This window comes from Sapajus apella, unplaced genomic scaffold (genome assembly GCF_009761245.1).
Source record: "Sapajus apella isolate SASKATOON/1434 unplaced genomic scaffold, GSC_monkey_1.0 scaffold26, whole genome shotgun sequence".
Lineage (NCBI taxonomy): Eukaryota > Metazoa > Chordata > Mammalia > Primates > Cebidae > Sapajus > Sapajus apella.
The window spans coordinates 17,889,604-17,903,905 of record NW_022436966.1 but is presented as its reverse complement, the minus strand read 5'-3'; the positions used below and the strand labels follow the sequence as shown (position 1 = coordinate 17,903,905).

Below are 14,302 nucleotides of genomic sequence, written 5' to 3'. Positions count from 1 at the left end.
AGCATATACTGAATATTTTTAAAAAGAAATAAATGATAACTGAAACAGGTACAGTACAGTGAAGAAATCTTACTAGGCAACAAAAGAAACTTAGATGGACACTCACTCTGACAGTAAGTGTTATCTGGACTGGGCAAGTCACTTGTTTCCTGTGGGGCTCATTTTCCCGATCTGTTAAAAAATAAATAAGTCTTTGAACATCTGTCCTTCCTATTACAAGACTATGAGGAGAAAATGGGATGATATATATACTTTATCATCAGCTATTTTAAAACCATATTACATGTTATAGTACTGGCTTATATGCTTTGAGGATTCATTGCTTATAAGTTAAAAATATTCACAAGTCATTAACTTGCTTACCTTCGGACAATTATAAAGTTGTGTATGTGTGTGTAATCGAGTAAGCATTTTACCTTAAAAAGTTTATTCAAGTAAAGGTCAACAAAAAATCTGACTTAATGCCAATGAAATAAACACATTAAGATTTAGAAATTCAGGCTGGGCGTGGTGGCTCATGCTTGTAATCCTAGCACTTTGGGAGGCTGAGGTGCGTGGATCCTGAGGTCAGGGGTTCCAGACCAGACTGGCAACATGATGTAACCCCGTCTCTACTAAAAATATAAACATTAGCCAGGCGGGGTGGCGCATGCCTGTAACCCCAGCTACTCAGGAAGCTGAGGCAGGAGAACCGCTTGAACCCAGGAGGCAGAGACCACAGTGAGCCGAGATCATGCCACTGCACTCCAGCCTGGGCGAAAGAGTGAGACTCTGTCTTAAAAAAAAAAAAAAAAAAAAAAAAAAAATTGAAAATTCATTCAATATTCATTTACACATATTATTAAATACTTTTAAGAATGGCACATGGAAAAATCGGACTTAGGTTTGTGCCCTTGGACCAAGAAGTAGAGTGCTCGGGAAACATAGGATAACTTGAGAAAATAATTTTTAAATGAGTATGAAACCAGATTTGAGAAGAGCACAGATTAATGGAATGGTAGGAAGGACCCTACAGGATATTAACCAAAGCACAGATATGTAATTGAGGCAGGAACTGGCAAGACACATTGGAGGCAATAACCCAAATGTCAAAACTAGAAGGAAGCTTAGTTATCACTTATTCCAACCTCCTCATTCTACAGAAAAGGAAACGGAAACCAGAGGGGTCAAAAAGACTTCTCCAATGTCATACCGCTAGTTAATGGCAGTCAAGACCAGAACCCAGACGTTCTGACCCCCGGTAAGACGGTGTTTCGCCGCTAGAATATTCTTGGCAAGGAATCTGAAAAAAAAAAAAAAAAAAAAAAAAAAAAAGTATGTTGCAAATACGTAGTTGCGTTAGTGGAAATGTCTGAATGTGAGTTGGAAGCTTTGGAACTTACCTGAAAGGTAAAAATAAATCACTGCAGAAAAATTACGGTTCTGGGGTGGCTTCGCCTCAAATCGGAGCCCAGAAGCCCTTGAGTCCAGGGTAGACTGGGACGTGAGGAATTGCACCCGCAGCGGCTTGCGAGGAGGGAAAGCCAGCAGGCGGCTTCCGAGAGAACAGCGCACATGCGTTCGTGAATGCCTAACGTGGGCTCACGCAGGGATTAAATGCATCTTAGAAAGTCTTCCGAACTGTCAGTGTTTATGAATTCGCGTGATTTGTGTCACTGACACGTTAGGCCAAACAACACACGCCACCTGGACTGGACGACCTTGGTTAAGGGACCCCACCCATTTCACTCCTACCTACGGACCCGGGCCCCTGGATTCTGAGCATGGGCGGAGATCACCTTCCGGACCCGGAAGAACAGTTGGTTGGGCAGTCCGTTCCTGCCACGGTCCCCACCGGGCTTCCGGTCCCTCTAGAAAAGGTTCTTTCCGGAATTCAGAAGAGTCGCTGTCGCCCCTGGGGGTGGGACTGTCTGCGGTGTCCCCGGCGGGCGTCCAGGCTGGGAGGCGCTGGTCATCCTATGGCTCCTCCCAGGGTCAGCTGTGCGTGGTGAATCGTTTCTGCAGGTCCCTTCTATTTCTTATTTTCTTTTCCTTCCTCTCTCTTTCCTTCTCGTTCTTTCTTTCCTTCCTTCATTTTGTCCTTTCTTTCCTCTTCCTTTCCGTCTCTCTCTTTCTCTTTCTTTCTCTCTCTCTTTTTTTTTTTTTTTTAAAGAAAACTGCCTTTATTCAATTAGAAGCTGGAAAAATTAACTGATACAGATAAAAAGCGTAATCAGCTGGAGAAGAGAGTGCCACCCGCGAGAACTGATGGCTCCTCTGGGAGGGAATCTGGGTACAGTGAAGATTTCTGGGAGGCAGATTACTTCTATTCTGGGGCTGTGAGTGGCCTCGGTGGTGCTTACACTCGAGGAAACGTTAAATGAATTGTAGAAGAAATGATACCTCCTTCAAAGATAAGTGTTCCTAACAAGAAGGAAAAGAAAATGCAAGGGAACAGTGGCCGTAGAACCAGTTAGTATTGTGCGACCAGTACTTTTCTCTTTTTTCCGAAGTCAGCTCCTGTATGTGGCATTTAGTTTGGGTTCCTGTACCAACTCATTCCTAGTGTGTGGTTGGGGATGTTTTGTCAACTCTCCGTGTTCCATTTTCTTCATCTACATTATAGTAATGACATTAGCTAGTTCATAGGATTATAATAATTTTTTTTGAGACAGTGTCTCACTCTGTTGCCCAAGCTGGAGCACAATGGCGCAGTCTCGGCGCACTGCAACCAACTTCCGCCTCCTGGGGTTCAAGAGATTCTCCCACCTCAGTCTCCCGCGTAGTGGAGATTATAGGCTCACGCCCCCAAGCCCGGCTAATTTTGTATTTTTAGTAGAGACAGGTTTCACCATGTTGGCTAGGCTGGTCTTGAACTCCTGAGCTCAGGTGATCCACCCACCTCGGCCTCCCAAAGTGATAGGATTATAGGCATGAGCCACTCCGTAGCTGTAATAAGCTTTTACAGGTTGATAAACTGTTGATAATTAGTGTCTGTTCATAGTGTTTGCTGTTATGGTTATTACAGTCTACCCCAGAGCTTTTCCTTACCTTGCTTGGACATTATGTTTTTTAGCTGGTCCTCCTGACCATAACCATCAGCACCTCTCAAATATAAGTACTATTTTATTATCTCTGTCTTTTGGTAAAAGGAATTTGAAAAAAAAAAAAAAACAAAATCAGTCAATCAATCTTTGTCCTTAAGATCTACCACTGCCCTAGGTTAATGGTATGGTATAGAAGTGCATTACTCAAAGGAATACTTGCCTCAAAAGCATACTTGCCATCAACTGACCTCGTAACTCATGCCCCCACCTCAACCCACAACCCTCTTTTTTGTTCCCACCTTCCCAGTACCTACTACAACGGTATGCAATCAGTGTTACTGAATGACTGAATACAAACCCCACTCCGGGAAAAAAATTTTTTTTTTTTTTTTTTTGAGATGGAATCTCGAGCTGTTACCCAGGCTGCAGTGCAATGGCGCCATCTCAGCTCACTGCATCCTCTGCCTCCCAGGTTCAAGGGATTCTCCTGCATCAGCCTCCTGAGAAGCTGGGATTTCAGGCATCCACCCCCATGCCCAGCTAATTTTTGTTTTGTTTTGTATTTTTAGTAGAGACGGGGTTTTACCATGTTGGCCTGGCTGGTTTTGAACTCCTGACCTCAAGTGATTCACCTGCCTCAGCCTCCCAAAGTGCTAGGATTCCAGGCATGAACCACCGTGCCCGGCCTGGAATTTTTTTTTAACTGTATTTAACATGCACAACACTTGAAAACTATTGAAGTTTATTCCAATTACTATCATTTTACCTACTACTCACAGATAGCTACTGAAGTTTAATTTCTGCGAGAAGTAGTTCTCTGCTCTCTCACTTGCCTTGCAAGGCAGTTGAGAAACAAGCAGAAGTTGGTTGGTAGACTATCAGAATAGTTGCCAGATCTTTTTTCCACAATATTAAAGTGAAAATAATCATATATGCATTTATGTTCCTCTAATTTTCTAATCATAAACGATTTTCTAATCATGCTAATGTAGAAAATTCAAGCAATAGACCGGGCGCGGTAGTTTACACCTGTAATCCCAGCATTTTCGGAGGCCAAGGTGGGTACATCACCTGAGGTCAGGAGTTTGAGACCAGCCTGCCCAACATGGTGAAACCCGGTCTCTACTGAAAGTACAAAAAATTAGCCACGCGTGGTGGCAGGGCGCCTGTAATCCCAGCTACTCAGGAGGCTGAGGCAGAATTGCTTGAACCTTGGAGGCGGAGGTTGCAGCAAGCCGAGTTTGTGCCTTTGCACTCCAGTCTGGGCAACAAGAGCAAAACTCTGTCTAAAAAAAAGAAAAAGAAAATTCAAGCAATATACCAAAATACAGAAAGAAAGTGACAAAAAAAGAGAGAGAGAAAGAGGGAATGAAAACAGTTAAAGGAACAGAGAAGCCAACCCTAAAGAGCTCCCAATGGCCAAAGCTGGAAATGTTTGAGCAGCAAAGTAACATAGTACTGGCTTATAACCCAGAATATCAACTAAGTTTACTGTGTTCATACTGATATAAATAATAATCGAATAAATAAATAGAGAAGGAAGAAATCTTCCTTACAGAAGAATTCAAAATTACATATATATATATATTCAAAAACATGCTCTTTCTCTGCTTACCCCGGTTGTTGTCTATTATGTGGGTTTCGTTCACATTGCATGAAACCAGTGTTTTCCCAGGCAAGCAAGCAATGTGTTCACCCATTTTATGGTTTTATTTGAAGGATATTATATTCAGTATGACCGGTTAACCGGTTATTACCTTTATATGCATATATAAAACCTTCACTAAGAAGTGAAGATTAATTCCTCTCCACCTTAGTGTGGCCTGGACTTACTAACTTACTTCTAGAGAATACAGTATGGAGGCTGGGCGCAGTGGCTCACACCTGTAATCCCGGAACTTTGGGAGGCTGAGGCAGGCGGTTCAATGGTCAGGAGTTCGAGACCAGCCTGACCAACATGGTGAAACCCCATCTTTACTAAACATAGAAAAATTAGCCGGGTGTGGTGGCGCTGCGTATAATCCCAGCTACTCAGGAGGCTGAGGCAGGAGAATCACTTGAACGTGGGAGGCAGAGGTTGCAGTGAGCCAAGATCACGCCATTGCACTCCAGCCTGGCAGAGTGAGATTCTGTCTAAAAAAAAAAAAAAAAAAAAAAAAAAAGAACACAGTATATAAAGGGGAAATAAAGTAACTACAGTGGAGAAACCTGGCAGACAATGCATTAACCAAGTGATCAAGGTGAACATCACCTGCATGTCGTGTTAATATCATGGACCCCCCCTGAAATGATGTGATGAGGACACTTTACCCCTGTAATATACCTTTCAGAAACCCAGAACCCTACTGTAATCATGGGGAAAACATCAGACAAACCCAAATTAAAGAGCCTTCTACAAAATACCTGACCAGTATTCTTCAAAACTGTCAAGGTTAAGAAAACCAAGAAAGGACTCAGAAACTGTTACAGATCAGAAGAGACTAAGGAGACGTGAAAACTCAATGCAATATGGTATCCTGAATAGAATCCTGTAACAGAAAAGCACATCAGTGGGAAAACTGGTAAAATTTGAATAATGTCTGTAGCTTAGTTAATAGTAATACCCCAATGTTAATTTCTTTATTTTCACGAGTGTATCATGGTTAATGTAAGATGTTAACAAAATTGGGTAAAGGGCATTTGGGAACTCTCCACTATCTTAGCAACTTTTCTGTAATCTAAAATTATTCCAAAATTACAAGATTGATTTAAAAAAGAAAGGTCCAGGCATAGTGGCTCATACCTGTAATACCAGCACTTTGGGAGGCTGAGGCCAAAGGATTGCTTCAGGCCAGGAGTTTGAGACCTAGGCAGCATGGCAAGACCCTTCTCTACAAAAAGTAAAAAACTATCCGGGCATGGTGGTGCGCAGCTGTAGTTGTATGCTACTCTGAAGGCCAAGGTGGGAGGATCACTTGAACCCAGGAATTCGACCTTACAGTGAGCTATGATCGTGCCACTGCACTCCAGCCTGAGTGAGAGTGAGACCCTGTCTCTAAAAGGAAGGAAGCAAGGAAGGGAGGGAGGGAGGGAGGGAAGGAAGGAAGCAAGGAAGGGAGGGAGGGAGGGAGGGAAGGAAGGAAGGGAGGAAATCCTAAAACACGCATAAATACACATACACATATAATGTATATTGGTGGCTCAAGCCTGTAATCCCAGCACTTTGGAAGGTGGAGGTGGGTGGATCACCTGAGGTCAGGAGTTCAAAACCAGCCTGGCCAACACAGTGAAACCCCCTTTCTACTAAACATACAAAAATTAGCCAGGCATGGTGACAGGTGCCTATAATCCCAGCTACTCTGGAGGTCAAGGCAGGAGAATCACTTGAACCCAGGAGGCAGAGGTTGCAGTGAGCTGAGATTGTGCCACTGCCCTCTAGCCTGGGCAACAAGGCAAGACTCTGTCTCAATAATAATGATAATAAATATACATATGGATACAATATTTTATAAATAGGATTCATACAATAAATGCTGCCTTTTGTCTTTTTAACAGTATATAATGGAAATTGACCAGGTGCAGTGGCTCATGCCTGTAATCCTGCACTTTGGGAGGCCAAGGCTGAAGGATCACTTGAGGCCAGGAGTTCAAGGCTAGCCTGGCCAAAATGGCAAAACCATGTCTCTACTAAAAATACAAAAATTAGCTGGGTGTGGTGGCATGTACCTGTAGTCTCATCTACTTGGGAAGCTGAGGTGAGGATTGCCTAGGAGGCTGAGGTTGCAGTGAGCTGAGATTGTGCCACTGCAATACAGCCTGGGTGACAGAGCCAGACCCTGTCTCACAAAACAAAACAACAAACCAACAAAAAACGTGTAAACTGTGTAACTTTGCATATTATTGATATTTATTCTAAGGAAAACATGAAACAATTATGCATATATATATATATATATCTAGAGAAATACACATATTATCATAGCATTATTTGTAATTATATGGAAAATTTGGAAATGACTAACATTTAGGTCATTGAACATTGGCTATTTCCAAATCTGGAGTTGGGAACATAAATGAAATTCTATACAACCATTATAAGTAATAAGGTAGCTGTATTGACATAGACTATTAGATGAAAAAAGAAAAGCAGATCATAAAATATTGTATTATATAATTCTGTCTTGATCAGAAAAATTAGAAATCAATAGCATTACCAGCCTGAACAACATAGGGAGATCCCCTTCTCTACAAAAACTAAAAATATACAAAATTAGCTGAGTGCAGTGGTATGTGCCTGTAGTATACTTGGGAGGCTGAGGTGGGAGAATTGCTTGAGCCCAGGAGATTAAGGCTGCAGTAAGCTGTGATCACAACCCTGCACTCCAGCCTGGGCAACACGGAGCAAGACCTTGTCTCAAAACAAACAAAACAAAACAATCTTTTAGAAAGAAACAGCATTAGAGTGTATATATTATGTGTGAAATGAGAATATTTGTATATACCTGTGATTTAAATTTTTATGTCTTCATATATATCTAATTTTTTAACAATATATATGTCATTAACTTATCTTTATTTTAAAGTGCAATATTATAACATTTATTTATTTATATAATGCATACAATTTGTTAAAAAAAAAGACACTTTTTTGTTTGGGAAAAATACTGAATATGAGTTTAATTAAACTGACCCTTTTTGTTCTTATAGCCAACACATTCCAAAATATGTTTATTGACATTTACTCAAATCATTTACCATCATAAATCCAGCCAGCAAGGATAGAGGAATAATATGTGATTTCTGATCTCAACTTAATATTTTTATTAAAATTTATGGCAAATATATTTCACTTGCAAGTTAATTAAGGCATTAAAATCACAGGAAATTTCTCTTGGCCACTAAGACTAGGACAGAAATTTCAAAGTAGTTCCCATAAACTTAATCCAGTCAAACCAATCACTCTGAAATGCACAACTTACAATGTCCCTTGTCCATATATGCAAAGTGGGAAAAAAATCTCTGTTACGGTACTTTTGTATGGAAGTCAGTTTCCTTAGGTTGCTGTGAGAACCACCTGCAGACCGTGTTATAATACTGAATATATGGCCAGGTGCGGTGGCTCTCGCCTGTAATCCCAGCACTTTGGGAGGCCGAGGCGGGTGGATCACCTGAGGGCAGGAGTTCAAAACCAGCCTGGCCAACATGGTGAAACCCCATGTGTACCAAAAGTACAAAAATCAGCAGGGTGAGGTGGCAAGCACCTGTAATCCCAGCTACCTGGGAGGCTGAGGCGGGAGAATCGCTTGAACCAGAGAGGTGGAGGTTGCAGTAAGCCGAGGTTGCGCCACTGCACTCCAGCCTGGGTGACAAGAATGAGACTGTCTCAAAACAAACGAAAAACCCAACGAAACATATGACTGTATTCATTAATTTAGTGATGTAGGTAGACCTAAAAAATTAAGACTGATTTAAAGAACAGCTCAGGGCAAGTCTTGCTCACCTGACCTCCTTCTGCCCCCCAAACCCCAACAGAAGATATGCTTATCTAGGAAACCTGAAGTGGGATCGGGGAGGACTGTGAGATCGCAGGCGCCGCCCCACAGCTAGGCCCCAGATGAGAGCTCCCGCAGGCCTTCATAATCCTGAGCCCTCAGCCGACGACGTTCAGGGACCAGCGGGCGAAGAGCTAGGACAGGGCGGCCCCGCCTCCAGCAGGCAGCAGAACTGGGTTTCTGGCGTCGGCCGAGATACCTCGGAGCAGTTCCGCCTTGGGCTGCGGTCTGCGCAGCCGCAGAAAGCCGCGCCCAGTTTTTCAGCCCATTGCCACGACAGCGGCGGCATGGCGGGCGCAGAGCTGAGGGCGGCGCTCGAGCAGCAGCTCGGTGCTCTGGCCATCCACACCGAGGTCGTGGAGCACCCCGAGGTGAGGCCCCTAGGGGTGACCGCCGAGACGGGCTCGGCCGGAGCGTGGTGGGTTGTGCTGCACTTCCGTCGGGCAAGGCCGCTAAGATCAGGTGTCCCGGGATTAATGTACCGTGAGAACGTCGCTCCTGGAATATTTCCCCGGTCTCAAAATACGAAAGGGACCCCTGCAGGGACAGCAGAGACCTTCCGTCTTGGGACCATGAGGTCACTGCAAGGAAACCTTTCCTCTGGGGAGTGATTTGCTTACATTTTCGTGTTGAGAACTAGCACGACGGAGGACTGTGCATCTTAAATCGGTCTGGGGTGTTGGTCAGGTCAGTTTGTCCACTTTTTGTGTAGATAAAATAAGCAAGTGGTTAATAGTGTGTTTAGTAGGTACAACGTATCAGGCACCATACATACAGCAGGACACTGAGGTTCAGAGTGATATTTTTTCTGCCGTGGTCAGGTTGATCACAAAGCATGCAGCATGGCAGAAACCATCACTATCCCAAAAAGTGCTTACCAAAATATACATGCCTATGTTTTCATAAATGGTAACATTTGTTGTGTATTGACGGGAAGTCTTGCAAATATTAGAGAGTCTCACTCTGTGTCCTAGGCTGGAGTGCAGTAGCACAATCTCTGCACACTGCAACTTCTGCCTCCAGGGTTCAAGCGATTCTCCTGCCTCCGCCTCCCGAGTAGCTGGGACTACAGGCACGTGCCACTACGCTTGGCTAATTTTTGTATTTTTGGGAGAGACAGGGCTTTGCCATGTTGGCATAGCTGGTCTCGAATTTCTGACCTCAGGTGATTCTCCCACCTTAGCCTCCCAGTGAGCCACCTCCCTGGGCCACTTCCAAATATTTTACAGAACCAATGTGCAACTTGAGTGGTGCAAGGACATGAAGTTTACCCAAGGTAACTTGGGTTAACAGTTGATAATGGCTAAATATGGTGATCTACAAAGAGTAGAGAAACATATTAGTATTCCTCACCTTCACAAATATAACATCAAGACTGTAATCATTTTCTCTAACCTTCCTCCGTCCCATATAGTCATATATTCCACTTCTTTATGTGTGCATATGCCAGATTTTCTGATGTTTAGTCTGGGTTCTTACTGACTGCCCACTCACCTTCTTTGTGGTTATTTGTAAAATGGAGGTTGTCACATGGTCTGGATGTAATGGAATGCTAAGGAATAGGAGTCTAGAACTGCTGTAAACTTTGAGAACCAAAAGCTTAAATTCAAAAATAACAAAAAGCTGCTGAGGAATATGAGGACTTGGCCAATACATGTGAATAGAAAACTAGCCGAAGAAACTGCCTGAGGTCCTGAGATGAGGTAATGAGATGGCATGGGCTTATAATTATTTGGTAACGGGCTGGAGATGGGTCTCTACCAGTGAAATTCAGGGTAATGAGCACTCCCTAACCTTGCTGTTTTCACCCAGCAAGCAAAATATGTATCAATGTGTGTATATGTATACCTGCATATTACTTATTTTTAAACTTATGTGATATATTATAGGTGTTTACAGTTGAAGAAATGATGCCTCATATCCAGCATTTGAAAGGAGCACATAGTAAGAACTTATTTCTTAAAGACAAAAAGAAAAAGAGTTACTGGCTGGTGACAGTTCTTCATGATAGACAAATTAATTTAAATGAGCTTGCCAAGCAGTTAGGTGTTGGGAGTGGAAATCTGCGGTTTGCTGATGAAACAGCCATGCTAGAAAAACTCAAAGTTGGTCAAGGCTGTGCCACACCCTTGGCACTTTTCTGTGATGCTGGAGATGTGAAGTTTGTTCTGGATTCTGCTTTTCTGGAAGGTGGACATGAAAAGGTGTACTTTCATCCAATGACCAATGCTGCAACCATGGGATTGAGCCCTGAAGACTTTCTCACATTTGTGAAGAAGACAGGACATGATCCCATAATACTAAATTTTGATAAAAACAACTAGTTGGGCCAATGTTTAGAATAAATTTCTTTCTAAAAGCTGTTTTTCTTATTTATAATTTATAAAAAGCATTGTAAGTGTAAGAATATTTGGTATCCTTAGTTTGGTGACTAAACCGCTTTAGGAGGAATATAGTATTTCATCTTAAAAGAGCTCCTTTTGAGACAGAGTTTCACTCTTGTCCAGGCTGGAGTGCGGTGGTGCGATCTTGGCTCCTTGCAACCAAGCCATTCTCCCATCTCAGCCTCCTTAGTAGTTGGGATTATAGGCACCTGCTACCATGCTGGGCTAATTCTTATATTTTTAGTAGAGAATGGGTTTCACCATGTTGGCCAGGATTGTCTCTATCTCTTGACCTCGTGATCCACCCGTCTTCGCCACCCAAAGGGCTGGGATTACAGGCTTCAGCCACCATGCCTGGCCACTAGCTTACATCTTTAGGGTGTTATTTTACTTGAAAAAAGCAAGTTGTAAAACAGTATGTATAAAATTATAAGTGTACATAATACGGGGAAAAAATCAAAAGGAATACAGGAATATATTGTTGAGGCCAGGTGCAGAGGCTCCCACCTGTAATCTCTGCTTTGGGAGGCGGAGGCAGGAGGATCAGTTGAGGCCAGGATCCAGACCAGCTTGGGTAACAAAGTGAGAGACCCCCATCTTTACAAAAAATTGAAAAATGAGCCAAGTGTGGTGGTTCACTTGTGTAGTCTTAGCATACTGGGAAGCTGGATCACTTAAGCCCAGGAATTCAAGGCTACAGTGAGCTAAGATCACAGCACTACACTGCAGCCTGGGTGACTGTGAGACTGTTTCTTAAAAGACAAAGTCTTGATAGTGGTTATTTTTGGGAAATGGAGATTAAAGAATAACTCCACAGCAAGATAATTAAACATGGGGGCAAAGGTAAACACTTTCCATTATTGGAGTTTGTTTATAAACTAGTGATTTTTTTCAGTGAAAAATAATCAACTTTCTATGAAAATATATCTTTACTAAATTTTAATCCAGAAAAACAGCTAGGGGTGGAATATGTTATATCATAATCATTGTACAATTAAAGTTACAGGCCAGGTGTGGTGGCTCACGCCTGTAATCCTAGCACTTTGGGAGGCTGAGGTGGGTGTATCACCCGACATCAGGAGTTCGAGGCCAACATGGCGAAACCCAGTCTCTTACTTAAAATACAAAAATTAGCCAGGCATGGTGATATGTGCCTGTAGTCCCAGCTACTTGGGAGGCTGAGGCAGGAAAATGGCTTGAATCCAGGAGGCAGAGGTTGCAGTGAGCCGAGACTATGCCACTGTGCACTGCACTCCAGCTTGGGTGACAAGAGTAAGACCCTGTCTCAAAAAAAAAAGTTACATTTATAGGCTGGAGTGGTCAAGTTCCTTGTTCTACTCTTTCCTCCCTTTCTACTACTACACTTAACTAGTCTTAACAAAATATTACATTCAACAATGTAGCAGTGGAATATACATTATGCTATTAAGGATTTGAGGCCAGGTGTGGTGGTTATGCCTATAATCCTAGCACTTTGGGAGGCCAAGGGTGGGGGAAGATTGCTTGAGCCCAGGACTTCAAGACTGGCTTGGGCAACATGCTGAAACCCTGTTGCTACAAAACACGTAAAAATAGCTGTGCACAATGGTCTGCACCTGTAGTCCCAGCTACTTGGGAGGCTGAAGTGGGAGGATTACCTGAGCCCAGGAAGTCCAGGCTGCAGTGGGCAGTGATCCTGGCACTACACTCCAGCCACAGTGAGAGGGTGAGACCCTATCTCCCCACCCCCAAAAAAGGATTTATTTAGTCTTTGTTCAGAGGTTATAAATATGAACATGCAATTAGCCAGGTGTAGTGGCACATCCCTGTAATCCCAGCTACTCTGGAGGCTGAAACAGGATGATCGCTTGAACCCTGGAGTTGGAGGTTATGGTGAGCCGAGATCGTGCCCACTGCACTCCAGCCTGGGTGACGGAGCGAGAATCCATCTCAAAAAAAAAAAAAAGTGAACATACTTGTCCAAGTTTCTTCTGTCCTCCAGGCTACAATGAAGTTTTACTCATCCCCTTTCAGTGTGTCATCTGAGAGTATAAAACTGCAGGAAAATCTGGAGTCATCTGTTACATAAAAGCCAGTTCAAAAACAAAAAAAAAATGGATTTTTTTTTTTTTTTTTGAGACAGAGTCTTGCTCTCACTAGGCTGGAGTGCAGTGGTACTATCCCTGCTCACTGTAACTTCTGCCTCCTGGGTTCAAGCGATTCTCCTACCTCAGCCTCCTGAGTAGCTGGGATTACAGGTGCCTGCCACCACGCCTGGCTAATTTTTGTGTTTTTAGTAGGGATGGGGTTTCAACATGTTGGCCAGATTGATCTAGAACTTTTGACCTCAGGTGATCTGCCACGCCTGGCCCAGTTGACATTTTTTAAACCTCACTTAAACAAAATCCTTCATTAGTGGAGTGAGGATCTGATGTTAGCTATTCCTCTTCTTGTGGTCATGAAAATTCTACTATTTCCTTCTGGTACAATCAAATGGGATTGTCTTTTCTGTTTTTGTTTTTTCTGAAATGGGATATTCTTTAAAGAACCACATTTTCCTAAGTTTGATCATTCAAAAAATAGTTTCCATCTGGTAGAAATATTATACTTAATTTGTACCAAGTTGTATTACTAAAAGGCAAAATAAAAGTAATGATAACTTTATTCTAAGGTTCTTATTAGTTTTTACATACTCTGTATTCTATTTCTAACACAAAGTAGACATTTTAGGCTGCTTTGCATATGAAATGAAGGTACTAATGAATACACAGAAATTAAGCACCAAGGTGCTTAATTGGTCTAATTACCCTCCTCACCTTTTTTTTTTTCCCCTTGAGAGTCTTTGCTCTGTCACTCAGGCTGGAGTCCAGTGGCTCTATCTTTGCTCACTGCAACCTCCGCCTGCTGGGTTCAAGCAATTCTCCTGTCTCAGCCTCCTGAGTAGCTGGGATTACAGGCTCCCGCCACCATGCCCACCTTGCCCTCCCCACCTTGCCCATGGCGAAAACAGGCCAGGAAAAACTGACTTGCCCAAGGACAAGGCCAGTTGCTTTGTCTCCCAAAGTCTATAAGTGAGAATAAGAGATTAATTTGTGCAGTCTGTTAAGATTATGTTTAAACCTATTTTGGGATTGATAAAATTGACAGACTCTCTCCAAACCTCTAATACTTATCCCAAATGGATTACAACAGAATCAACTAAACAAGGTTATGGGTTATATCTGACAATAATTCTCTAGCAAAAAGGGAAAGGAATAAAATAACACTTGGCTAAAATCGTATCATTTTTAAATGATTACTAACCACTTGTTACAAAAATCACCTCTTGTTTTTATTTTTTTATATTAGTTTGATACGTGAATGTTAATCCAACTTAATTTTT

The 14,302-nt window shown here is 42.6% G+C and overlaps 2 protein-coding genes across 5 annotated transcripts in view; one reads left to right on the top strand and one right to left on the bottom strand.

Moving 5' to 3' along the window:
* Nucleotides 1-1,991, bottom strand: part of MTIF2 (mitochondrial translational initiation factor 2) — a 31,352-nt gene extending 29,361 nt beyond the window's left edge. Inside the window, exons 1-2 of one of the 4 annotated variants that reach the window (XM_032292103.1) lie at nucleotides 1,383-1,991; nucleotides 1,193-1,282 (exon numbers count right to left, since the gene is read on the bottom strand). The gene's annotated coding sequence lies outside the window, so the exon portion shown is untranslated. Of the gene's footprint in view, nucleotides 1-106; nucleotides 180-1,192; nucleotides 1,283-1,382 lie in introns of those variants that run through there. The other 3 variants (XM_032292102.1, XM_032292104.1, XM_032292105.1) reach the window with 3 other exon arrangements.
* Nucleotides 1,992-8,374: 6,383 nt separating this feature from the next.
* Nucleotides 8,375-10,916, top strand: LOC116560619 (putative prolyl-tRNA synthetase associated domain-containing protein 1). Its single transcript, XM_032292106.1, has 2 exons — nucleotides 8,375-8,928; nucleotides 10,447-10,916. Exons 1-2 carry the CDS (start codon nucleotides 8,620-8,622, stop codon nucleotides 10,879-10,881), a joined length of 744 nt encoding a protein of 247 aa, XP_032147997.1. The 5' UTR covers nucleotides 8,375-8,619; the 3' UTR covers nucleotides 10,882-10,916.
* Nucleotides 10,917-14,302: the final 3,386 nt, after the last annotated feature.

Coding starts and splice junctions, on each gene's coding strand:
- LOC116560619 (XM_032292106.1), top strand. CDS start 8,620: ATGAGAGCTCCCGCAGGCCTTCATAATCCTGAGCCCTCAGCCGACGAC. Junction 8,929..10,446: donor AGGTCGTGGAGCACCCCGAG/GTGAGGCCCCTA, acceptor GATATATTATAG/GTGTTTACAGTTGAAGAAAT.